A 25,927-nucleotide genomic window follows, 5' to 3' on the forward strand; every position below is an offset into this window, starting at 1 on the left:
GGTGTGATTAAAGTAGGATTGTAGTCTAGGTTGTACTTCTAAGGTTATAATAAATCATTGATACTACATATATGCAGAATATACTGCTGAATTTACTCCAGTTTGTCCACTGGCTTAAATCCATTCTTTAGCCAGCCAGAGATCCTGCTCATATTTTGATACTTCATCTGGACTGCTCTGTGCAGGAAATACTCTAGATGTCTCTGCTCCTCCTACCCAATAGTTGAAATTGGCTCCATTTGAATCAATGAAAGTTTTATCGTAGACCTTACTAACACCAGTATTGACTTCTTGCAGACCCAAGTCTGTGCTAAGTAGCCATATTCAATTTATCTAAAAAAACCCTGTGAAGTGGGAAAAATATACACAAAGAAAAATCGTTTATCTGTCATATAATAAAGTATTTCAGGTTTAATACTCTGAAGAGCAAAAAAGTGCTAATATGCATGGTATTGATGCCGTGTCTGAAAATTTTCTCATCTGGTCTACAGAGAAGAGAAACAACTGTTTCAGGAATAGTGCCTAATATTTTAAATGAGGGCAAAGGGAGGAACATTCTAAGCTGAAATTGTGGAGAATTTCTATGAAAGGGTCCTAAATTTGTCTTTGTTTTGTTACTAAGTGTTTTCAGGAAACATTTTAATTACAGATATTGAAGACCTCAACTGTCTTGAGTTTTGTCATCTAAAATCAGAATCTAAAGTAACATCTCCTAAAACCTTTTAGACTGAAGATTAATGAATGAATCAAACAGATTTTTTCATTTATTAAGACTTTAGCATCCCCTGTTGCTTTGCTTATCATTTGAAACATTTGATAAGAATACTGACCTCACCCAGGCAGGCATTGTTAGCTAATGAAATATGACAAGATCACAACATAAACAGTTATCGGACTGGCATTTTGATTTTTATCTAACTAGCCATAAAAACAAGCAATCAAACTATGTAGGGATTTGGCTTCCTCTAGCACGAGATTTCTGAGGATAAGCAGCACGCATGCACAATATTGGACTTACTGGAAGTTGAATTCTTCCAAATATTCTAACAACCCATTGTAACTGTACATGTAATGATCCACATCATCCATACATCTGGCTGCACTGTATTTTCAGTGTGCTTAAAATACCATTTCATTTTCTGTCTAAACCAAAATACTGTCTTGGATTGACAGAACTTTACTGATTCAGTCTTCACTATCTGACGGTAATACCAAAAATGAGGAATGGCTTGCACTCTGACAGCATATCTCAGAATTCTTGACTCTTATCTCTCCAAGAGGTTGTTGAATGTTGAATGGAAAATGTTGAATGTTATCTCATACTTCAGTGATAATATTATCTGTAAGAGGAGTTAGTTAGGCAGACTTTGAAACACCCTGTGTATGAACAGCAGGTCATTTTTATTGAACTGCTCCCTGCGCAGTTCCCTAACTAATCCTTGGGCAGATCGCTGATTGAGAATACCAGTAGCTACCAAAGGGATAAAATTGCTCATGTATAATCCTACTGTGCTTTTTTAATATAATGTGCTAATGCATCGTCCAGTGTTCCTGCAGAATTACAACACTTCTCCAAGTAGGCTTGGCTGGTCTGATTGATTCTGGTCTGTGGGGATTGGCTCTGTTCAGTGTAATTTCCTGTCTTGTTTCTTTCTTGTTGGTTAGAGAGAGCTTGGGTCCATGGAAATCGATAGGCTTGCTCCATGCAAAATGTGAGGTAGCTCTCTAACACGTTTCATTTGTGCCTGTAATTTATGAAAAATGCTGTTTTCCCCTCTGAACATGTCTATGCACCTTGGTTTTTTTTAGCAGACTCCAAACTCAACAAATACCCATTCAAACATGCCTCCTGAAGTATTTGTACAGGAGAAGATGTAACTTACTGTGAAGATGCAGGAGATGCTTAACGTCCACATATCCAGGATATGCTACTTCAGACATTAATAGCACTTTACTGTTGTGTAAATGGAGTCCTATTTGTTTCAGCAGAATCATTAAAGCTATGATTTCTCCTAAAATGGATGTTAACATTCTATTTAATTATAACAGATATTTAAGCATCTAACAATCTTTTTCCTTTAACCCTGTGAACTTGGGAAAGACAGTAATTAATGGTGTACAGTAGGATAATTTGATAAGAAATATGTTTCTAATATTTCCCTCACTTATTACAGAAATTGAAGCAAACTGAAGAAACAGAAGATTCCCAGAATGGATTATCTAAAATTTCCCTGGAGTCTCTCAATAAATTTAACAGCAATAACGTACTTTTATTAGAAAAAGAGAAGAACTGTCTGAACAAGGTTGAAGGACAAAAGGAAGAAAATGGGAAGAAAGAAGAAGCTTCCTTAAATAGCTCAGGAAGGAACGATGCGGACAATTTAGAATCCTTGAGCGATTCTCTATATGATAGCTTCTCCTCTTGCACCAGCCAAGGCTCAAACGATGTCTAGAGACACTTCCCTGTGGGTTGTGGCTGCAGCACATAACGCAGCTGAAGGAGAGTGAGGAGTGAGAGGGGGAGAAGAGGTGGCTGTTGAAAATTCTCCCTCCGAATCGCTGCGCTCCCAGCAGGGTGTTGTGACTTCCCACCACACAGCAATAAGAAAGGCAAGACAGCAGTCATCGTGGTGTGTGAGCCTCGACACTGAACACAGCAGTGACACAGAATAAAGTCTGAATTTTGCACTTTTGTGAATATTTGTACAGTTGTAAGTATTTTGGGAAAATATATTTGTAGGGATAAATGACAGCAATAAATATTAAATTGGTGCTATGCTCCTATAATGGCAGACTACTAACTTAAAGAAACTAATGTTAAGATTAACAAGAAAAGTTGGTAGATTTTTTAAGAAAGATTTATAATTGTTCTAGTCTTTAAACTGTATGTAGAAACACTGCATTCCCATAGACCTGAGTCTGCCAAATTGGCTGTAATGACCTTTCTTGGACTCCTTTTTACAAAATATGTTTTATTGTTTATTTTTAGTGCAATTCCATGCAGGTGTTCTAGGGAAATGTGCATTTTGTTTATTACAGTTTTACAACAGGTGTCTTATTTTGAGAGGGTTTTGACTTCTGACATGACAAGAAAATGAATAGATGAAAAGGCCTGATGCTGCTGGTATTGACTTCATCAATCATACACATAACTGAAAGACCAGGGTCAGACTAATTCACTGCTGACACACCAGGAGTCTTGTATAAATGAGAGCTGCATAAACCGCCCTTCACTTCTGACTGCAACACAGTTTCTCTACTTCCACCTCCTGTGTACTCATTTCCCATCAAATGACGAATGTACCATACTGTGTGATGTTTTCTAGTCCCTGTTTGGTCGTAATTACATTGTATGTGTTAAAATTACTTTTAATATATGAAACCCAACTCCTGTTTGTGGCGCACTTCAAAAAGATGTCGATGCTAACCCATACTAGTTTAAACATATCTAGAACAGGGGGATCGGCCTGTATCGGCTGCGTTTGGCTTTTTCTACAAAGGTTGTTTATATGTAAGGGAAAGTCTATTTCAAAGGTTCTGTGTATTTTTTCTAGATGTGAAGTATTTATAACTGCTTTTTGTACAGCAATCTGTAAACTAGACATATTTGGGATATTTCTAGACTCTACAGTTTCTTTAGCACATGCCTGTTATCTTTGAAGAGCTGTATGATCAGTGTTGATACCTTGTGCAATTTGTTGTATTTCAAGTCATTTCTGCCATAAACTTGCGTTGTCTTTTTCAACTTTTAAGACATTTTGATCGGGATGTCTTTCATAAATAAAATTTCTCTTGCATATGTGTGCCTGAAGAGGGGATTTTGGAAGCGGTTGGTGTGACTAGATGGAACACGAGCTTTAAGGTCCTTTCCAACCCAAACCACTTCATGATGCTGTGGTTAAGTGCAGGGGTATGTGCGGTACAGCTGAGAGGGGGTGCACTGGACGGGCATCGGCACCACACAGTGAATCCGTACGGGACTGCGTGCAGCCTGTACCCTGTTCAGCTCAGCCAACCTCTGCACCTCCAAACAATGTGCGTGCAGGAAGGATTCACTCATGCGGATGAATTCAGAACTCAAAAGCAGTTCAGTTCAGGCTCTTCGCTGGCAGAACAGGCTGTGACACGAGGACAGCGCGGTTAGCCGGCGGGGGGAGGCGAGTCACCCCTCGGGCTGGAACAAACCAGGCCGGGAAAGGCCGCTCCTGCACGGGGACCCGGCCGCACGAGCCGGCCTGCCCCTGCCCCATCCCAGCTCCCCTCCCGCACGGGCGGCCTCGGCCGGGACCTGCCATCGGCCGCCGCCTCAGCGCGACCCGCCAATGGCTCCCCGCCGCCCAAGAGGCACCGACGCGCCCCGGTGAGGGCGGCCAAGGCGGGGCCCGCCGCGCCCATGGGCAGCGAGCGGCGGGGAGCCGGTGCCGAGCGCCAGCTCGGGCGGGTGTGCGCCGGGAGGCAGCGGGGCCAGCACCGACACGTACGTGGCCGGCGCGGCCGCTTCCATCTCCTTACGGCTGAATCCCCTCGCAAGGGGCCGAAGGGAGAAACCGGCGCCGGTCGGAGCGAGGACTGCGCGCTCCTTCAGCGCCTCCCGGGGACAGCGGGCTCCGTCTGCGGGCGGCAAGGGACGCATCGCGGCGCTGCCCGTGACTCCCCCAGGGCTCGCTCCGGCCGCCACCTGTGTGCTCGGGGCTGCGGGCGGGAGCTGGAAACCTTCCCCGTCGCTGAACTTTGCCCGGCGAGGTGCGGTGCGCGGCGGCTGTCGGGGATCCCCGCCCCGCTCCGCTGGCATCACATGGTGCTGGGGGAGGGAGGGGGGAGCCGCCCCCCGGCTCTCGCTGCTCGTACAGTTTCTTCCAGTCTCAGCGCTCAACTCCAGCGAGGCTGGAACGCGGCGCGGGGCTGAGCGGGGCGGGAGCCGGGCGGGCTCCGCCGCCTGCTCCCGGGGCGCCTCTCCGCAGCGGAGGCGGCGGGGAAGCAGCACAAGTGCGCGGCGCTTCCGCTGCCTTTCTCCTTCTGATGCCCCTTCGCGACTGCACGGCAGCCCGGCGGCCGCAGCTCCGGGAGGATGCGGTTCTTCCTCCTTGCTGCAACTTTCTGGGGATTGTGCCTGCCTCCAGGTAAGGGGCTCCGCGCAGCTTCCGCCGGAGGCACCTGAGGCGGCACAGCGGCCGCTGGAAGGCTTCGTCCCCTCGACGGAGCTGGCTCCTGGCGCTCAGCGGGAACGGGGCAGGGGAGCCCGGCGCCCTGCCCTTACCCCGTGGAGCTCCCTGCCGCGAGCGAGGGCACAGCCCGGCTCGGTGCCCCCGTCGCTGGCCACCCGCGTGGCGAGGCGGGGGTCGCTCTGCACGCAGCACCCGGTACCGCATTCCGCGGATGCCGCCTGCTGACCGCCGGTACGGCGCACGCCTGCCCCGGGCTGCCCGTCAGCCCCGGAGGGGAGCGGGATCGGTCCCGGCGCAGTCAGCTCCCGGCGGAGGGGAGTCGCGGGCGGGGGGTCCCATGTGCGCACAAGGCGCTGCTCCCCGACGGGGTTCTGGGAGTCGCCGCGCTGCGGCCTCAGCGCAGGGTTGGGAAGAGCGGCTCCCGGAGAGCCATACGGAGCACCTCGTTTGCATGATAAAGGAGAGAAGTGAAGGATGCTCCGCAGCTGTAATTGTGCATGGCAAAATAGTAATTAAATCATTTGTAATTAATTAGTAGCTAAGTAAACCCGTCGGTACAGATAAGAACCGAAGCACATCTATTAGCTGGGTTGCTGTCTCTGGAGCGCGGGCAGTTTTCATCCCGCCTCGCTGGCGGTGGCTGGGCAGGCGATGGGCAGCGGCTGCGCTGCGGGCGCCTTGCGAGTGCCCGTGCCCCGCCGCCTGCTGGCGGCAGCGCCCCAGCGCCGGTACCGCCGGGTGAACCCCACGGAGCCCCGCGGAACGGAGCCCGTTCCTAAACCAAGTCTGAGCCCGTAAGGAGCAGCCTCAGCAGTGCGGACTGCGCGTTTATCTTGCGTTGTTTGTGTGGAAGTCGCAGTTCTGCTGGGCTGTTGCGTAGATAGGCGCAGAGAAATGCGAAGACGGAAGGGTAAGGATATGTGACACGTGTTGATTTTTGCTTTGTTTTGTTGTTTTGTTTTTAATACTATTGTCCTGACGAAAGTCGGTATGTTCTAGGTTTGGGTTTGCAAATACAATGCTACCAGTGTGAGGAGTTCCAGCTAAATAATGACTGTTCTGCTCCAGAGTTCATCGTGAATTGTACAGTGAATGTTCAAGATATGTGTCAGAAGGAAGTAATGGAAAAAAGCTTTGGTAAGGATTTAATTATTATAATTATACCTTGTTTGTGTTGGAGAGCAGTTGTGGCTTTTGACTACCCCCATTCATAGTCTTCAGCTACAGAGAAATTTGAAATCCCTGCCTAAAGGGACCAGGTTCCATTTCTTATACGTCTAAGTGACTTTACAACTCAATGAAGTTCATAATTTTCCTTTAAAACTGGTGCAAACACTGAAGGATGCAAGCCAAATGTTGATAAAGCTGTTAATACACAGTCTTATGGGTCTTAGATTTAGTTTCCCAGAACTGGGAAATTAATAACAACAAGTTAGTTTAATCTCATTACAGTTAATTACATGGGCTTTTTCCCCAAGAGACGGAACAGCATTAAATTAGTAATTCCCTCCTTTCTTTTATTTACTCTAGCAATTCATATACTCTGAAGGTTCATCTTAAGGGAAGGAAAGTGTAGTCATCTTAGCTTTTGTCCATAAAAGAAAACATGAAACAGAAGAGAGAGAGGGGAAAAGAGTTTGGGGGAGGAGGCACAAATGGTTATATTTGCCATACCAGTTTTCTAAGTGTAAGGGGGCTTTTCCCCTACTGTAATGAATATAAAAGTTAGCACAGCTGGAGATAAATGTGCTCAAGAGGAAGCTAGCTGTGATTCTGCATCTTGCCTCTATTGTCTTGATCAGTGTTATAAATCGCCTTTTTTTTTTTAATTCAGTGGCATGGAAGGCATTTGAGGTTTAGAGGGAACAGTCTCATTTTTCAGACCGCCACGTTGCTCTGTAGCCATCTATGTGAGTAGAAGACTAGAGCTTGACTAGAGAATTCGGGGCTGGGAGGCACAAAAGTGTGTCTGTGGGAGCTGGAAGTTCATGGAGCATCCTGCTCTTGCTGCAGACAGCCGTTAAAATGCTTGGGCGTTAGAAAGGGCAAGCTGGCAGCAGCTCCCTGATGTCCCTCAGTGTGGATGTGACCTCTGTGCCTAATGTTTGGCAGAGGAGCAGAGGACAGGCTGGGACTTCAGAACCTTGATTTAAAGGGAAGCTGCTGTTTGGGATTGTGCATTTTACAAGTGAGGACAATGCTGTAGAGCGTGGCATTTACTGATGTAAAGGACTGTTCTCCTGTTAACGTAAATCACACTGTAGTCTGTCCTTTCTCAGTGAGTCCTTCAGCACCAGCAGGATCCCCCTCTATCTAGCAAATGTGTGCAGCCACCCATCTTGAACGGTAACATTGGCTCTTTGCATGAGGGGACTACTCATTAGTATTTTCAGAGTGCTTATCAATCAGCTAGTTCCACTGGTAGTATCAAAACACTGAGTTACGAATCACAGGTAAATAACCACAATTGTTACCTGTCAAAAGTAACTGAACTACTCACACTTTATTTCACCCTGGGTAGCACCAACTCCAGTGATTATATTTCTGTAAAACATACAGAAGCCTTCCAGTGTAGAGAGAAAAGCCCTGTGTTTAAAGGAAGATCTGTCTCTTTCAAAATAGATATTATTGCAATATTTAATTTCAGGCTTACTTGGAAAGGGTGGTGAGGATGAGAGGTACTTACGGCTTACACAGTACTTTTAAAGTCCAAGTGTCTCTCAGTGAATGTTTGAAGACATTGCTATCTGCATGCCACAGCTTTTAATAGGTTTCAGTGGAGGCTGTGGTGATTTGAAGGGCTGTGAGCATGGTATGGAGACAGTTCTCACCGAAGTCTTAACATTGTTTGGTGTTTGCTGATTTGGGGAGTTTTTTGAGATATCTTTTTATTTCAGTACAACCTTGGGCTGTAGCAGCCTTCCTGAAACCATCTGTGGTCTGCTCTTCAGGTGAATGTTAGAGAAATGTTCTCAGGCAAGTCAGGCCCTCGCAGGTTAAAGTGCAAGTCTCTGGATCAGTGGGCTTGCACATATGTGTACACACACCCCCAGCTGTGTTCAGGGCAGCAGCTCATAGGCTGGGGTGATGATGGGACAGTCAGACCCGTGTCTTGGTTCAGACTAGTAGGCAAGGCTGCAATCTTGCCACGGTGACTGTTTCACACTGAAAATGCAGACAGGAGCTGGTTTAGTAGGCCTTAGACATACACAAATGCATACCTTGTTCTTATTCCTATGAAGAAATTGGTTTTCAATACAGTAAATAAGGTGCTCTTGAAGGAAACTTCTGGGTGGGTTTTTTTCTGTGCAATTTTATTTTGTGTCTGAGCAGATCCTTGGATTTTCCCTTTAGGAGGTAACTAACATGCTGTGCAATAGCAGGTACCACTGTTCTATTTTATGTAATTTCCTTCTATAAATGCAGTTCTTACTCATTTTAAGCTTAGAGATTGCAAATCTCAGCTAGTTAATGAATTTAAATTTTTTACCTAACTATTTCAATTTGAGTTAAATTTACATTGCAAGCTCGGTTTCCCTGTTGTTCTCAGTCAGTTCTAGAGAGGATTGGTTGTAAAACAGATGATTCAGTTCATGATCCTTTATTGTTCATTTTCCTAATTGATATTTAAATGTGTGTAATATAAATCTCTTTTTCCTCCCAAGGTTTATTTAATAATTCATTCTATTCCTATCAGTATATTTCATAACTTGATTCTTTCAGTTGTTGCTTATCATTGAAAGCTGAAATGTTTCAAATATTGATTTTAATTTATAATAGGCTTGAGTTTGAATTTTTAAACCAGAATATGAAAGACATGAATTTGCATTTATTTGACAGCACAGTCTCATAATTAAGACTTTTTCCTATTGACTAGATATAGGCAAATGAGTATAATTTAATTTTTGTAGACTAACCCATTTTTGTCCTTAATAAAATATAGCTGTGTCAGTGAGAAAAATGTTAGAAGTTCTCCTAAACTTTGCTTAAAAGTTAAGTGCAACATTTTGAGATAAAGTTCATGGTCTGAGTTAGTAACCTACTGATGTAGTCACCCTTCCTTTGCAGGATGTTAACCTGTGTATTTGTATTTATCTAGGGTGTCACTGACTTAAATTCTGTGGTGTTCCAACAGTATAGTCCCCAGAGTGTAGGTTATGCCTTTTTTAATAGAATCAGAATGGTTTGAGTTGGAAAGGACCTTAAGATCATCAAGTTCCAACCCCCTTCCATGGGCAGGCATGCCTCACACTAGATGGTGTTGCCCAAGGCTCTGTCCAACCTGGCCATTTTCCTTGCATATTTGTTAGTGTTCACCAAGTTGTGGGATGACAGTTCTGTGGCTCAGCTTTGTTTCTGCGTTAAACTTTCTGTAAACAACTCTGCAGAGAGCTGCAACTCTGTACAGCTTTTTTCGTTTGTGTTGTAAAATAGTTCCTCATGCCTGATCACAGCTGAGCGATCCACTCCTCTTCAGTTGCTGTAACGTTAGGATTAGTGCTTTAAATGTCACTGTGCCCTCTCAGAGCATTGTCTCAATTTCTGGAGAATCAGTTCTAGAAGTACTTTTTGGTTTCAGATGAGAAATAACAGCAGCATAAGCATGTTCCTAACCCAGAGTTTAAAGTGGCTGTTGTTGTGACAGCCTCTAATGCAAGTAGCTAAGAAAGCAGGTATGATGTTTTGAATTAGATCAGCAGGCATGTTATCTCAGCTGTTTGTAGCATCAGGTAGATGTTTGCTCCATTGCACAACCTAAAATGAATTGAACAGCACTGATAAGTACACTCAATTCAATACATGTGTATCTATCTGATTAAGTGATTATGTGGAAGTATTGTAACTCTGCCTCACCTGCAAACATGCTCTTTGCTATGGCAGTTCACATTTCAGCTGTACTTCAGGGATTCTGCTCCCATGGCAGATACAGAAAGACAAGACAGTGTTTCACCTGGGATACAAAATCCTAAAAACTATTTTGTTCATTTAATCCCGGGGGGGGGGGGGGGGAGTGCTTTTCCCCTTTACAGGGAACACTGGTGAGGGTGGGGAGTGGCACTGAAGACAACACCGAGTCATTTTTGTCCCACAGAAATTAACGTAGAGGGTGTGTTTCTGGTGCATTCTTCAACTGGAGAAGCAGGTGTTTGAAAACTGTGTAAATGAAATGTTTGACAAAAGATCAAAGTTCTTACTTACAGTAATTCCGCTTGCAGATACTTTGTGGAAATACCCGTGGTAGATTCCCCTCTCCCACATGCCTCCTTCCTATCTACAGACTTAACTTAGGAATGTCAGTGCTTCTTCATTTTTAGCATATATAGGGATGAAGAAATCCCACAGTATATTGGGATCAGATAAAGCATCTTGATGATATGGAGATGAGTATGTAATATATAGAGGCTTTTATACATGTATCATAGAAAACATACTGATAATGAAATTTATCTTCTACTGAAGGCAAGAGCTATCTGAGTATAAAGGCTATTCTAAAACCTACTTAAGGCAAAATGAAACTTGCAATGTGACTAGATCAGAAAGCAATAAAGCATGAAGGATGAGACAGCCCAGAAAGGCAGCCAGACTGAATTCCTCCGCTCTCTGTAAGGAAACGTGCCCATGTGTGTGTTTTGAACAATATCCCTTGTGCTTTAATGTAGTTGTGAGCATACGTGCATGAACCTTTACTTTCACAATTGGGAAAAAAAAATCCACAGTAGCAAGACTGGTATTTTTAGATGTCTGCATCAAAATATTTATGAATTTGTTTTTCAAATCAATTGGGAAGCAACTTTGTTATTTCTGTTAATCTGCAATAAGAAACTTCTCTTGTTTGGTTTACAACAGTCCCTTTGTATTTACATAATATATAATCCTGTAATGTAATTAAAGCAAAAGCAATGGTCATACTTTTGTACTTAAAAGTAGTGCACGGAACATTATAAACAAGAGCATCATCTCCTTCTTGAATTTTAAGTTTGTTTCTTTATTTAAAGTCTTCTCAGCCTTGGGTTTCCCCGTCATTTGTTTTATGAGGCAGACAAAAACACAGTTTGAGTGTTGAGCTGACCTATGGTAAATTCTTTACCTGTGGTTGCTTACTGCTTTTATCTTGCTGTGTTGCTGTTGTGATGAATTTGCTTCATGTATGGCTGTTAAGGATTACAGAAGCACATACTTTTCTCTGGTTTCAGGTATAGTACCCATTAGTACTAATACTAATTGCACACTTGTATCAAGGGGAAATTATACTCTGGTGTACATTTATTGACAAAATGATTAAAAGAGTAAACAAAGTTTAATGTCTTCAGAATCACTGTAAGCATTAAAAATTTATAGGCAAATTGCTGCATCACCAATATCCATTTAGAATCAGTAAGAAACATCCACAGTAGATTTGTTTATGTTTATTCTACACTGTCTCTTTTGGTCAAAGTATATCAATGTAACTCAAAAGAACTTCTGATGTTTTTTAATCTAAGTAAAACATAATATAATCCTTACTGACAAGTTAATAAATACGTGACATGTGAGGGTTGTTACCTACAACATTGTCTTGCACTGCCAGGTGCCCAAAGAAATGAATACACAGGAACCAATACTGGGAGCATGCATTTGGTTTTTGATGCTGAATAAAAGACTTTGAAGTTATATTGTTAATTTGTGCTGTATGCTGAAAACTTGGAGCTGTGAGTGTATTACCATTTAGAAACACTTTTCCACAGGCCAAAGCTGTTTTCTTACTAGCAAATTCATTCCAGTCTTTGGGCTGCTCAGAAAACTTGCAGCCATGTATGGAATGAATTGAACTAAGTGTGTCAGCTGAGAAGTTACAGCCCATACATAGTAGGTTGTTGTTCTGACTGCCTTTAAATACAGAAAAGCAACAGTCGAGTTAGCAGTGCAAGCAGTTCATGTCTTGAAAGCCATGACCGAGATCCAGGTGCAGAGATTATGAAGGGCTCTATTTTTTTAAGGAAGTTGTGGTATCTATCTGGTCCAGTGAATTTCATTTTTCACAGGACATGGACAATAGCTTTTTATGTTGCTTTATTTCTCAGACTTGTATAAAAGGTATACAGATGAATTTTGTGATGATAATAGTGCCCACAGCCTGGTGTCTCTTACACCTCCTTCAAGAGCTTCCTATTGTATTTCACACACAAAAAAGTCCATTTCCAAAACCTTGCTGCATGACCTTGTCATCGTTTAAGCCCAGCTGGTACCTCAGAACCACGCAACTCTCCCTCCCTTCCTCCCCCCCACTCCCAGAGGGATGGGGAGAAGAATGGAAAGAATGTAGCCACCGTGGGTTGAGATAAGAGCAGTCCAATAACAAAGGTATAACATAAAACCATTACTGCTACCACCAATAATAATAATGATAAGGGAAGTAACAAGGGAAGAGAATACAACCGCTCACCACCCACCGACTGATACCCAGCCTGACCCGAGCAGCAGTCTGGGCCTTCCGGGTAAGTGCCCCCAGTTTATATATTGGGCATGACGTGCTATGGTATGGAATACCTCTTTGGTTAATTTGGGTCAGGTGTCCTGTCTCTGCTTCCTCCTGGCTTCCCCTCCTCCCTGGCAGAGCATGAGACTCAGAGAGTCCTTGGTCAGAGTAAATATTACCGAGCAACAACTAAAAACATCGGTGTTATCAGCGTTGTTCTCAGGCTAAAAGTCAAAAACACAGAACTGCACCAGCTACTAAGAAGGAGAAAAATGACTGCTATTGCTGAACACAGGATAGACCTTAACTTACCTTAATTTGCAGTGACCTCATCAAAACATCAGCGATTGTATTTTAATTACTCCAGACTGTTTTCATTCCAATTTTTCCTTTGTAGTTTAGTTGGTCTTGGGGTTTTTTTGAAAACTTGCCATAACCTGTTTTACCAAAATAACCAATGAGTGTTTGGAGGTGATAATACAAAATCAAGGCAAATCCTGCTCTGAAACTGAACAGGCTGTAAAACTGTAAGCATGAAAATAGCTAAAGATCTAAAAGCTGAATGGATTTCAAAGGTGCTGGCATGCAAGTGTAAACCCGAGAGCTATTCCACTGAAACTGGTAGGGACATTAATGAGTAGGATGCAAGGCTATTCATGTGTAAAATTATTTATGGAACCCTCTACAAGGATATAGCATTTTAGCGTCTGGAAACGCACAAGGACTGTGCCTTCCCAGTTCATTTTAGCAGACAAGGATTGTCAGGAAAAATGCTCATACAGGATTCCAGTAATTAAGTTCACCTCTCTTGCTGAAGATCAGGTATATTTAGATCTTGATATCCAAGGCTGTTTAGCTCTTGATACCTTTGTATCAGAAAAGCACAGATGACAGAGAGCTGTGAGCCATCTTTGTTTGAAAGATTGCTAGTGCTTGACTGTAAGTCCACATTAGTAAGCAGAGAAATGAGTAAGAACAGTAGAAAACAAAAGAACTAGTTATGCAGGTGAAAGTTAAGCCTTTGATTGTGGTTTGTAGCCTCTCGTGGCTTTAAAAAAAGTATTTGATAATACCACCATTAGGAACCATACTTAACTTTATCAGCCTCTGCATTTTTAAGTAGTTTAATGCCTTGCTTCTGCTATATGATACTGCAAGCAATGACAGAGACTACTTTGTGCTGATATTTATGCTATTAACAATGCAGTTTTGAGTCATTTTTCCAATACCAGGATTAGAAGGCATGACTTACAAAGGGCTTTCACCATAATCTAAACCCTTGTCCGCTGTCGGTCGACAATTTTCCGCTTTTCTTCTGAGATGGCTTAATTTCTGCAAGATGGCATGTCAGCCCATGTCAGCTGGGGTCAGAAGGAGAGTGGGGAGGCCAGTCTTTCTTTGTCAAAAGCCTCCTGTTATATTCTGCAAAAAAGTGCAACTTTTTAGAAGTGCTGACTGTGTGGAGGATTTGTGATGATGCTAAGTTTTCATAGAAAATTATGATGAAAATAGGCTAATTCAGACAGGTATGGTTTGGGAGGGGGTTGTTTTACTTTGGTTTTATTTTTTTTTACAGTTGTGTGCTCTGGCAGAGCCTAATGGCATGAATATGCTTTTATGTCTTCTACTGAATGCATCAAAGGGAGGGGTGGGGATGAAATAGCTGCAGTCCTAAAACACAGCATTAAAAATCTGGAAGTTTGTGACATAGCTTTGCAATAATTTCAAGTCTCTTGATTTCAGTGTCTTGTGTTTTTCCATCTGCAAAACAGTGATTATGTCTGCTAACTGTATTTAATTAGCTCTTTGTAAGGTAGTGAGTAAATTTTATTATGAAACTTTTGGTAAGGTTCAAATTATTTAAACCTCTTGTTTAAATAAAAAATAGAAAGTTGAGAAGATGAGGATAGGAAAGGTTAGTGTAAAATGAAACATGGAGGGTATGGTTAGATGTGGTTATACTTTACACTGGCTTAAACTGTAGTTTTTAACAGTTTTTACAATCACAGATGAAGGGAAGTTGTGTTGGGGAAGCTTAATTCATATTTGAAACCAGTAAATACCTTATCTAACTAAAACAACCACTGGGGAAGCACAATTTCAGAATCATGATTGCTTTTCAGTATTCAGTCACCTTCTAAGATATTTAGGACCTTTTCAGATCAAATATTTACAATCACTTTGTTTAGAAAACAGAGCAAATCTCAATAGAACCTTTTTCAGTCCCTCACTGTATGGTGTGTGTGAACAGGTACTAGCTAAGGAATAGACAATTGCCACAACAAAACCACTGAAGCCATAAAAAGATGGGCACAAAATCCATATAAACTAAAACCCATAATTTAGAAACCTATTTGTTTGTAGTCTGTACCCAATTTTGAACATTACTGATATACTAAAATCCAGAAATGGTCACGTGTGTATATTTTATATTCCTCAGAAGTTGATATTAAATGTTTACATGTTCTTGCACTAGCTTAAGTTCTCATTTTAGATTTCAGCAGACATCACAAAATAATTCCTCCTGGGTACTGAATTTCACTCAAGAGGAGGGTAAGCAAGTGACAGTTTAGGACAAGAAATAAAGGATGAAATATATAGTTAAAATCACAAGGCAAGCATGGATAGGCAGACAAGACATCAAGTCTAAGCACAACAAGAAGGAAAACTTGCAGGTTCACCAAGACCAGAAAGTTGAAAGTTTCAGTGAAATAAGAGAATTGGAGCTATTCAGAATGCTAAAACAAAGTGTATCTGTACATCAACACAGATGGGCTTATCTTTATGGAGGGACTCTTCATTAGGGACTGTAGTGATAGGACAAGGGGTAACGGGTTAAAACTTTAACAGGGGAAGTTTAGATTGGATATAAGGAAGAAATTCTTCACTGTTAGGGTGGTGAGGCACTGAAATGGGTTCCCCAGGGAGGTTGTGAATGCTCCATCCCTGGCGGTGTTCAAGGCCAGGTTGCGCAAAGCCTTGGATGATATGGTTTAGTGTGAGGTGTCCCTGCCCATGGCAGGGGGGTTGGAACTAGATGATCTTAAGGTCCTTTCCAGCTCTAAATATTCTATTATTCTAAGATAATGCTTAACTCTAGAGCTAGGTCAGCCTTTGCAGGCTTCCCAGGGGTTGTGTGTGCCACAAGGTGAATTTTCCACTGTTGCCCAATTTTCTTGGCCTTTTGCTTGGAGGAGATGGGCAAGATTAAGCACCAAACCTAAAAGCATTGAGTAGAGAAACTCTGCTGCAGCTGCAACAGCACACCTCAAAACTTGTCTTGATCTGCGTGCTAGCTTTCTGAGTTACTTAAGATACAAAACTTTTCTATGTACCTGAAGCTAAGGCTGTGTGTATGCTGTAATTCCTTGTCTAGTCCTGAAAAGGCAGTTTTGTGACTGCTCAAGGATGCCTCATTCCTGGGCCCTAGTTGGTCACAGGCCGTTTAATAATCTAAAAGATTTGATGGAGCACATCATATACTTCAGAGTATGTGCAGAAGATTTTGCTAAAGCAGTATTTGTGGAATGAGTTGCAGAAGAAAAATTTGGCTTTATGCATGCCTATGACATTGGATATGTACAAAACACTGTAAGCAAAAGCTTTCTTTAAAAATGAAGAGTGTCAGTCTAGCCTATGGGATAGACCACTTGGCCTGGAAAAGTTAGTGTTGAACAAAGCAACATCATCTCTTTGACTGGAGTCAAGCTTTCAGCTAAGAGTTCATGGCCATGGGGCCATAAACTGTTCCAGGGTGAAGCAGATGGCACGATTTCCTGCTGAGGTGTGCCACTGCAGAGGGCAGTTTCGCAGTTGTTGAGTCACAGGGTGGGAAGGTTACTGGGTTTCTTCAGAAATGAAGTCACTGGTCTCTGGTGGTATTCTACTTGACAGTTCCGGCTTCGGAGATGCTGTGTATTTTGCTGAAGGACAATCTGGAGAGTACACGTGCAAACTAAAGTGCCGCACTGCTTGGATTACAGTTGACTCTTAAGTTGGAGAGTCATGCTTACATTTGCTCTGTTTTGTCTGTACCTGCTGTAACAGAAGAATTGAAGGTGCCTAATAAGGTCCTTTTTGAGCAGTGAGAAAAAAAGCTTGGATCTTCTGGTGCCTTCTGCATACACACAGTGTAAGAAGCAGGTGTGATGTCACCTTTTTTGGTTGTCTTAGTAACAAGTTAAGCTGTTATTCAAGAGAACATGTATTGGGCTCTGCAGACATGGTAGGTGGAAGAACTCTCACTTTTGAATTAGAATAAATTGTAGCAAGAACTGTTTGTTGCTATCTGACTTGAATGCATCTGCGTGTGGCCAAAACAGTGCCAGGCTGCAGATGCACAGGACTAGACTGCAGTGAAGTGAGGAGGGGTTGAACTTGGCAGTTTTGGGGAGGGTGTGTCTAGAACAGATCTAGGTGAGAAAATCAGTATCACAAGCAGGAACTGTAGAAAAGGCTTGAGATTTACACCATCTCTTCATTGTATGGAGTAAGGAAGAAATCCTGCACAAATAGTAGTTTGGGCCTTGACACTGTATGTATATGATCATGTGTGGGGCAGAGAGAGATGTGACAATGGGCAAGTTGCTCAGGCTTGGAGTAAACTTTCAGTGCCCAATGTAAGCCCAAAGCTTTATTTTTTTAAAGCAGTTGTAGTAGATGTAATGTGGAAGGAGAGGGTGTGGAAATACAGAATCATAGAATAGTTAGGATTGGAAAAGACCTTAAGATCATCTAGTTCCAACCCCCCTGCCATGGGTAGGGACACACACTACTGCATTATCAAACATATATTCTAGCCTTGTGTATTCCCCTCTCTTCTTAAAAGTACTTGTACTTGAACTATATCCTCATCCAATCCTACAAACCTTAAAGCCAAAATGAAGGAAAATCAATTGGCCAGTAGTAGCAGTAAAACATCATAGTACCTGCACATATGCATGACCCACACTGCTATTGTGGGCTGTTGAATCCATGAAAAATGACAAATTATTTGGTACTTATCCGTCAAGAGATCAGGCAGTAAATATACTAATTTTAGGTTAGTAAATACACTAATTGAGCACTAGTGTGAACTGTTGAGGGTAGGTCACTGGGAATGACCCCATCGCAGTAAAAGCAGAGTCTAAAACATGTAGTCTCCTTGCCTAGCTAGCAACGCAGAACAATCTGAGGTAGAAAACTCCCAGAAAGCTGTGCAATAATATTTCCAGGTGATGTGTTAATGAATGTATCAAGCTGATTGCTCAAGCAAGAATATCCAGTAATTAGCAGTTATATCTGTGGTATGAGTCTTATGAAGCAGATAGATAACCATGTCAAAAGAACTGTCTGCAGTTCAGCCTGCTGGTGGCAAATGATTCAGGAAGATCTCAGAAATAGTTTCACAGCTGCCTTAATGGTGCAATAAGCCACTGCAAGAGAGGAGTTGAAGGAAAAATCTCTGGGGATAATCCAGAAATGACGTTGTCCCATCTGAACTCAGTGGGTGAACTAGGGTGCATTAAGCTTTCTGCTGGAGCAAGGACAGTAGTATCCCTGGCATCATACCAGGGAAGTCAGTTTTGCTAATTTGTTTCCTGCCACAATTAAACTGGAATCAGAATATGATAGAAAGAAAAGGTTTAAGAGCAGTTTTCCTGCCTTTCTTTAATTCATATTTTCAGTGTCATTGCTTTTTTACACTCGTGGTTAAAAAATAAGAGAAGTCATGGCTGAAGCATTTTTTAAATGGCACTCCTGTAGTACTAACATTCTCCATTTTTCCATCAATCTTTATGCCTGTTTTGATTGTATCTTGCTGTAAGGATACTGCAGATCTAAGGAAAAACACAGCTTTTCTGTGGTGATCGAGTTTTCTTCCTAGCTAATGCTTCATAAAAAGCATGGTTAGTGTATGATAGCAGCTGATTTGTGAGCTCGAAATAATCTTATTGGTACTTAAGAAAAAAACTTGGATGTGAAGGGCATGTCTTCAGGCAAGTAAGTATTGAAAAGCTGACAGAAGTGCTGACTTTTTTAATTATGTAAAGAATCTAGTTACAATTCTGATTACTAGAGCTGGGAAAGGGAATAAACAATCATTTGGGAGTGGAATTGCCTGCTGTAAGACATATTTACAGAAGAGCCACAGGAGAGGTGTTACAGTGGGATTTTTACTCCTACTTAGATTCTTATCTGTATTTAGGTGTGAACATGGTCCAGTGGTGCAGGAAACATTGAGTTGTAAAATTTCAATCTGTGCAGGAATACTGTGTTTTGCCTTCAAAAGGAGCCCTGGATCTTTCTGTGGAATTTATCCTGGATAACAAAGCTGTTGTAAACACATGCAGTTAAGCTGCAGGACTTGATTTTCTTTTCTCAGAGAGGTCTTCTAGAGTTGCCTAGTGAAAATCATGCCTCAGAGGCTTCATCTAATTGTTCACAGCACCAAACCATTCTAGTCTCCTCATCTAAAAGGGAAAAGTGCAAAGTATATGATATTTCAGGAACCTAAACTAGTAAATCACTTGATAGCTTGAATTGAGCACAGGGCTTTGTGGGAATCCTATGAAAAGGAAATAGCAGGAAGAGAGTGATCTATAAAACAACAGGAATAAGAAATTGCCAATGTGAAAAGCTTTTTAGAGGCTTGATCTTTGAGGGGAAAGTCGATTCACTGCTGTTCATATGGAAGACTAAGAAGCAGCTGAGTTTGGGCAGTGGTAGGTACAGGGAAGGAATGCATGATGAGGAGATGCAGGATGAGAGAGGAGAGAACAATCTCTGTGCATAGTTCTATTGAATACAGAAATCCCTGTCTCAAGAGGGAAGGGGAAGGAAAAATAATAATCATAGTTATGGGAGGAGTCACAAGTGCCTCAGTTCCTGAAGACTGCAGAAACACAGACAAAGTGCAAGGTCTTTGTGGAAAGCATCAGCTGAGATTTCAGTGTTGAAAACCAATTGGTGGCAGCACAGTTGAGGCTCATTGACAGCAATGGTTTGCCAACAGTGACACAGCTCCCTTCTTTCTGCAAACTGTAGTAAAAAAAGATTGTACCTCTCAATCTGTGTGCCTTTGTTGTTACAGCTAGAACAGCCTCTAGCTCCTCTTCCCTCTTGAGAAAAGCCTCTACCTGCTGCGTTGATTGATTGAAGTTCACTGGAGACAAGGAAAGATTTAACAGTGACTTGAGGGCTTCTCTTCGTAAGTTTAACTAGATAGCCTTAAAACATGATTCAGAGTTTAGATTTGCAGAGGAAGAACAGAAAACAGGGAAACCCCTGCATTGTTGGGATGGCAGCAATGTGGTGACAGTGTAAAAGAATTGCTTTAATTAAAGTTCTCTGAAGACAGAAAATCCTTCTTCCTGAGCATAACCCAAACAAACCATGTTTTGCTGCTACACACAGCACTCAGTAGGGCAGTGGCAGCTGCTACTTCAGAGGTCTCTACTGGACTGTGCATGCAGTAGTGCTTATTTCTGAAGTCCCCAGGGACTGAACCAGTATCTGCAGTTACTGTGAGTTCAGTACCTATGGGTCATATTTCTGCTTCACTCCTGCTAAAAAAAGGTCTCAGTCATTGTGCATTTTAAAACATTCTGGAACCATGGTACAGGATGCAGAGGCACCAGTCTCCAAGGGAAACCTGTCCAGTGCTCTTCAGATGAATTAGAGAATGGTTTGGGTTAGAAGGGACCTTAAAGATCATCTAGTTCCAACCAGTCCTGCTAGAAGGAAGGGTCACCTTCCACTAGACCAGGTTGCTCAAAGCTCCATCCAGCCTGGCCTTGAGCACTGCCAGGGATGGAGCAACCATAGTTTCTCCGGGAAAACAGTTTCAGTGCCTCATTACCCTCACAGATAGTGGGAAGAAGTTCTTTACTAATCCAAATCTCCCCTCCTTCAGTTCAGAGCCATTCCCTCTTGTTCTATCCCTCCATGTCCTAAAAAGTCTCTCTCCAGCTTTCTTGTCGGCTCTCTTAGGTACTGGAAGCTCCTTTAAGGTATCCCTGTAACATTCTCTTCTCCAGGCTGAACAACCCCATCTCTCTCAGCCTGTCTTCAGAGCAGAAGTGCTCCAGCTCTCTGATCATCTTCATGGCCTCCTTTTGACTTGGTCCAACAGGTCCATGTCCTTATGTTGGGGGCCACAGAGCTGGACACAGAACTGCAAGTGGGGTTTCATGAAAGCAGAGTAGAGGGGGAGAATCACTTCCCTCGACCTGCTGGGCATGCTCCTTTGATGCAGCCAGCCAGCATATGGTTGGCTTTCTCAGCTGCAGGCACACACTGCTGGGTCATGTTGACCTTGTCATTCAGCACTCCCAGGTTGTCTCATCAGGGCTGCCATCAATCCAGTCTCCACCCAGCCTGTATTTGTGCTTGGGACTGCCCTGACCCAGGTATAAAGACCTTGTTCTTGGCTTTATTGAACTTCATGAAGTTTGCAGGGGCCCACCTCTTGAGCCTGTGAAGGTCCCTCTGGACTGCATCCCTTCCTTCCTGCAGGTCGACTGCACCAGTTTGATGTCATTGGCAAGCTTGCGAGGGTGCACTGTCCATGTCACTGACAAAGATGTTAAACAGTGGTGATCCCAGTATCAACCCCTGAGGAACACCACTCATCACTGGTCTCCTCTTGGACATTGAGCTGTTGGCCTCAACTCTTTGATTGTGACCATACAGCCAATTCTTTATCTACCGAGTGGTCCATCTGTCAAATCCATGTCTCTCCAATTCAGAGGTAAGGATGATGTGTGGGACAGTGTCAAACACTTTGCACAAGTCCTAGTTACCAGTGCTGTAACCCCATCACAGAAGACCACCAAATTCATCAGGCATTGTTTGCCCTTAGTGAAGCCATGTTGGCTGTCACCAACCACCTCCTTACATCCATGTACCTTACCATGGTTTCCAGCAGGATCTACTCCATGATCTTGCTGGGCACAGAGGGGAGACTAACTGGCCTGTAGTCCCCTGGGTCTTTTTTTTCCCTTTTTAAGAGTGTGGGTTATATTTCCCCTTTTCCACTCAGTGGGAGCTTCACTGGACTGCCACAGCTTCTCAGACCTGATGGATAATGGCTTAGACACTTCATCCACCAGAAAAAAAACTTATGAGAATTCAAAAGAAATAGTGATTTTATTATCCTTAGAAATATTTACCTCTTTTTGTAACCACAAGGCAATATGAGCAAACCTCCATTATCTATTTATGTGTTATGTATATGTTTTTCCAACACACAATTTCTACTGTATCACTTGCAGGAAAATGTTGGAGCAATGAGATGTGGAACTGCCACAGCCATTTTCCAGTGTCAGGGGAAAATGCAACTATGTATTTTAAAACCTTTATGAACCATTTTAAAATAACACCTATGTGCACCAGAATGTACTTTTTCAGGTAAAAACAATTTGATAGAATATAAATTTAATTATATTATGAATTAAAATTAGATTAATTTAAATTACATTTTAAAAGGGTAGACTTTCAACTCAGAAAAGCCATTTCTGTACAAAGGGAAATTTTTGTTGTTGAGGGTATTAAGCTTCAAAGACAGCAAGAACTGAGATTACCTGGAAAAGTATTTCTAGTTTTTCTTTAAAAGAATAAAAGGGGGTGAGGGTGTGAAGTTTTGCTGATAGTCGTTCTCCTTTTACTCTTGGTTACTTGTCTGCGTGAAGCAAAGGAGCAAGAAAAGGGAAAAAAATGCTCAAAGGACAAATTAACAGCATAGAAAACTGTAATTAGACACCTTAAACAACTCACACGTGTTCAGCAACAGGAACAAAAGCCATTTTGAAACTAACTGCATTTCAGTTACAACTATTCCAGCAGTTTATTCCAAAAGACGGGAATTCTGGTTTTAAGAATGCATCATTTGAGTCTAATAGTTGTGGTTCCAACCAGAATCAAAGGAAAGGAAAATCCGAAGCAGAGTGGCTGACCTTCTTCTGCAGTGCAGAGCCATTAGTCCTGTCATAGCTGAGGGCTCTGGCTCAAATCACCAGCGTGGCTTTAGAAATCTAAACAGGTTTTGCAACAGTTTTCAAGCATGAATCGTGTTGTAAAGCAAAACAGTGTTCATATCAAACTAAGTAACCTTTACTCTGTGTCACAGGAATCATGTATCGCAAATCCTGCGCCTCTTCAGCAGCGTGTCTGATAGCTTCTGCTGGGTACCAGTCCTTTTGTTCTCCGGGGAAGGTGAACTCTGTTTGTATCAGCTGCTGTAACACTCCACTCTGCAATGGACCCCGGCCGAAGAAGAGGGGGAATTCTGGCGTGGTGCTGAGGGCACACACAATAACCACTGTTCTGCTCCTTACATTGGCTCTGTGGGTTTTGTATTGCTAAACTTCAAGCAAGTATTTTTTTGCCTTGACAAAGTTTGTTCTGTCTCCTTTCTTCAAAGACACTGCAGTTATTTTCTGTTTGTTTCCAAATCCCTGTCAACAAAGAGGGAAATTCAGTGGTTGTGGGGAGAAAGGGACTGATATTTTCGGCAGCTAATGAATTCAGTTAGCAGATTGAATTTCCAGGGTGCACTTAAAAATCCCATCAGCAGGATACAGAACTCTGCTTTTGTTGCATAACTGGAAACAAATCCACCTATATTATTTCATTTTAAGATGTAGTTAATTCCTTGGTAATTTTGATTTCCATGTTTTTAAGTTCATTGCTAATCATTAACTTTGCCTTATGAAGTCATACTTGATGTTCACAAAGGCCGTTTGGTGCGTCTGGGCTGGGCTCTGAGCTAGTCTCTAGGGGTACTACTTCCAAGCTGGACTGCTGTGGTTCGGGTCCTGGTTCCTGTAGGCTGCAGTCAGGCTTGGTCTCATTCTGAAAAGTACTTAAGAAAACTTTGTTATTGCTCATCCTAGAAGAATTGCGCCTAGATGACATGAAGAGCAGTGGGCGCAGAGACCGGCTGCTCCTTGCTCTGGAGCTCTCGTTTGCTCTGAGAAACTTCTCCTTGTTGACATGCTGTATGGTCAGGCGGCAGCGAAGGACCTGCAGGAACACGCTGCGGAACTGCTGAGAAGAGATGTTGTACAGGAGGGGGTTCACCACCGAGCTGAGGTAGAAGAAGATGTCGGCAATGGGAAGAAGAGTGATGTATGCTCTAAAGTAGGGGACGGTCCAGTCCTGCTTTGGTTTAGCAGCAGCCATGATCCTTCTAACCTGATTTGGCATCCAGCATACGGCCAGAGTTGCAATAATCAGTCCTGCGAACAGAAAGAGGAAGAGGTGTGCATATATGGAAAGAAAAAACCATAAACCACTAAATATCAGTTCTGCGCTTGCTCATTAGGGAATGGTACCAATTTCTCAATGTTTTGCTTGACAGTTTTTTCTACCAGTAGCATTTTTTTGTTTGTTGTTTTCAATAACTGTGACAAGGTCACTGCAGCACATGCTCTGACAGAAGAGTGCATACTGCTTGGCTGGTATTTCTTTGTACCTATGGCCATTTATGAGTGTTCTTTCACTGATACCTGTATCTCCAAAAAGAATGCATTTTTATTTTAGTTTCTGTTCTTACTTCTCTTTTGTCTTTCCCTTTACTTTGAAAACCAAACAAAATAAATAGAAGCTATAGCCATATTAGATCAGGCAATACCCAGAAGAGATCAGATTCTTGTTTGTACTTTGGAAAAAAAAAAAAAAAAAAAGAAAATGTATGCATAATAATAAATTTCCTGTTATTTTTGGTAAATTTCCTCTTACAGAAAATATTTTTAAGCAAAATATGTATGGATCTTTTTATGGTAATTAAGATATGTTGGGCTTTCTTAAAATCGAATTCCAGTGGAATTAAATTATGAATGTAAATGAGAAAAACCCAAGCCTAGTCATGAAAGTGTAAGCAGTTTCAGATTATAAATTATGCTTTAAAATGTGGTATCTGACCATTCTGTATTTATATATAAGTATAAATACATGTTGCTGCATCACTAATGACATTAAAAAGGGGGTGACTAGATGTCTGAAAACTCTGCCTCTGTGGACTGGCTTTCACTAGGGCTCAGTGGTGGTGCTGTCTTCAGAAGAGCAGCCCTGAAGTAAGGTGTGGGTGACCTTGAGCAGGCTCTGTTTCCAGGCAGGAGATGGAGCAGGGGGAGGCACTCCACACTGGTATCCACTGCTTCTGGTGCATGTAAGCACTGGAAATTCTGACATCTTGCATAAAATAACAGGTAACAAAACAATTCCTCTCAGTGCTCCCCCACCAAGCATTACTTCTGAAACACCTTACACCACCAGACTACTGTTTCCACTTTGTTTTTTCTCGTTGCAGGAAACGTGCCTTATATGAACACTGGGAGGGAGCGGAAGTTGCAGGTTGGCTTCCCTGCTGCAGAGGCACAAAGTAGTAGAGAGTATCCTGATGGTGCACCATTGTCATTTCCAGTAGGCTTTGGTGGTATTGTTGATCTCCAGCATCTAACTTCTTTCTTCTCCCAACATGAAGCACAAAAACACTGAATTCCTACCTATCTAGACTAAGTCAGATTGCCTCCATCAAAGAGCTTGCTGTAGAATGCACCATTGAACAGAACACTGTAGGAATACAATTTTGAAATAGTGCATGCTGATCTTCCAAGCCAGACACATTATACTTCACAAGTGGGAAGACATGAACATAATGGGGAAGGGAGGCAGAAAAGAGAAGAAGGATATTTCCTAACTTCAAAACTGCCAGGGTTTAAACAGGTATGTCCAAGTTCTCCACCACCCCTGACCAAACAAAAGGTATGAAATGTCTTTTTAATTAACTTTGTTAATGAAGGGTATAATTAACAAATCTATGATCTCACTGAACAAGCTACCAAATAAAAGTTGTCTTTTTGATCATCTGCTTCTGTAATCACTTCATGTCACAATAATTTTGGTAGGATGGGAAGTAGCATGTCTTAGACTTACAGCATGAGTTAAGAGCCCCGGAAGGCTGTTTGCAGTAGGCAAGTGGCAAACGTATCTCCCTTTGCCATTTTCTGTTCTTTAACTACTGTAACTCACCATTGTCTCAGTACTCATTCCACTCCTATACAATCTCAGGCCCCTTTGCTTCCCTGCCCTACTCTTCCCTGCCTTCTTGCCTCATCAGTGCCTGTTGTGTCTCTGTCAAAAGCTGATCTGACTTTTATATTAGTCCTGCAAATTTCCTAGCCTTCGGTGCTTGTTTTTTAATCTGCTGTCAGCATAACCAATACACAGATTGCAGTCCTGGTACAGACCAACAGAAAATAAGGAGCCCCAAGCTGTGTCTATGATGGGCCTGATTGAAAAGGCCTCAAAATGATGGTACCGG

At 42.4% G+C, this 25,927-nt stretch overlaps 3 protein-coding genes across 4 annotated transcripts in view; 2 read left to right on the plus strand and 1 right to left on the minus strand.

Moving 5' to 3' along the window:
• Nucleotides 1-3,799, plus strand: part of NCKAP5 (NCK associated protein 5) — a 388,757-nt gene extending 384,958 nt beyond the window's left edge. The window contains exon 21 of the mRNA XM_005153771.3: nucleotides 2,175-3,799. Within this exon, the coding sequence (XP_005153828.2) occupies nucleotides 2,175-2,453 (279 nt within the window). The 3' untranslated portion in view covers nucleotides 2,454-3,799. The remainder of the gene's footprint in view (nucleotides 1-2,174) is intronic.
• A 1,154-nt stretch (nucleotides 3,800-4,953) lies between these two features.
• LYPD1 (LY6/PLAUR domain containing 1) lies at nucleotides 4,954-24,608 on the plus strand. The gene is made up of 3 exons (XM_034062581.1): nucleotides 4,954-5,120; nucleotides 6,165-6,302; nucleotides 22,730-24,608. The coding sequence occupies exons 1-3, from the start codon at nucleotides 5,069-5,071 to the stop codon at nucleotides 22,963-22,965; spliced, it is 426 nt and encodes a 141-aa protein (XP_033918472.1). The 5' UTR covers nucleotides 4,954-5,068; the 3' UTR covers nucleotides 22,966-24,608.
• GPR39 (G protein-coupled receptor 39) overlaps nucleotides 21,814-25,927 on the minus strand; it is an 87,298-nt gene continuing 83,184 nt past the window's right edge. For both annotated transcript variants that reach the window (XM_031053455.2, XM_005153772.3), the window contains one exon: nucleotides 21,814-23,840. In XM_031053455.2, the coding sequence (XP_030909315.2) occupies nucleotides 23,317-23,840 (524 nt within the window). In that variant the 3' untranslated portion in view covers nucleotides 21,814-23,316. The remainder of the gene's footprint in view (nucleotides 23,841-25,927) is intronic.

The sequence above is a fragment of the Melopsittacus undulatus genome, chromosome 4 (genome assembly GCF_012275295.1).
Source record: "Melopsittacus undulatus isolate bMelUnd1 chromosome 4, bMelUnd1.mat.Z, whole genome shotgun sequence".
Classification (NCBI taxonomy): Eukaryota; Metazoa; Chordata; class Aves; order Psittaciformes; family Psittaculidae; genus Melopsittacus; species Melopsittacus undulatus.

Coding starts and splice junctions, on each gene's coding strand:
- LYPD1 (XM_034062581.1), top strand. CDS start 5,069: ATGCGGTTCTTCCTCCTTGCTGCAACTTTCTGGGGATTGTGCCTGCCT. Junction 5,121..6,164: donor GGGATTGTGCCTGCCTCCAG/GTAAGGGGCTCC, acceptor GGTATGTTCTAG/GTTTGGGTTTGCAAATACAA. Junction 6,303..22,729: donor AGTAATGGAAAAAAGCTTTG/GTAAGGATTTAA, acceptor TCTGTGTCACAG/GAATCATGTATCGCAAATCC.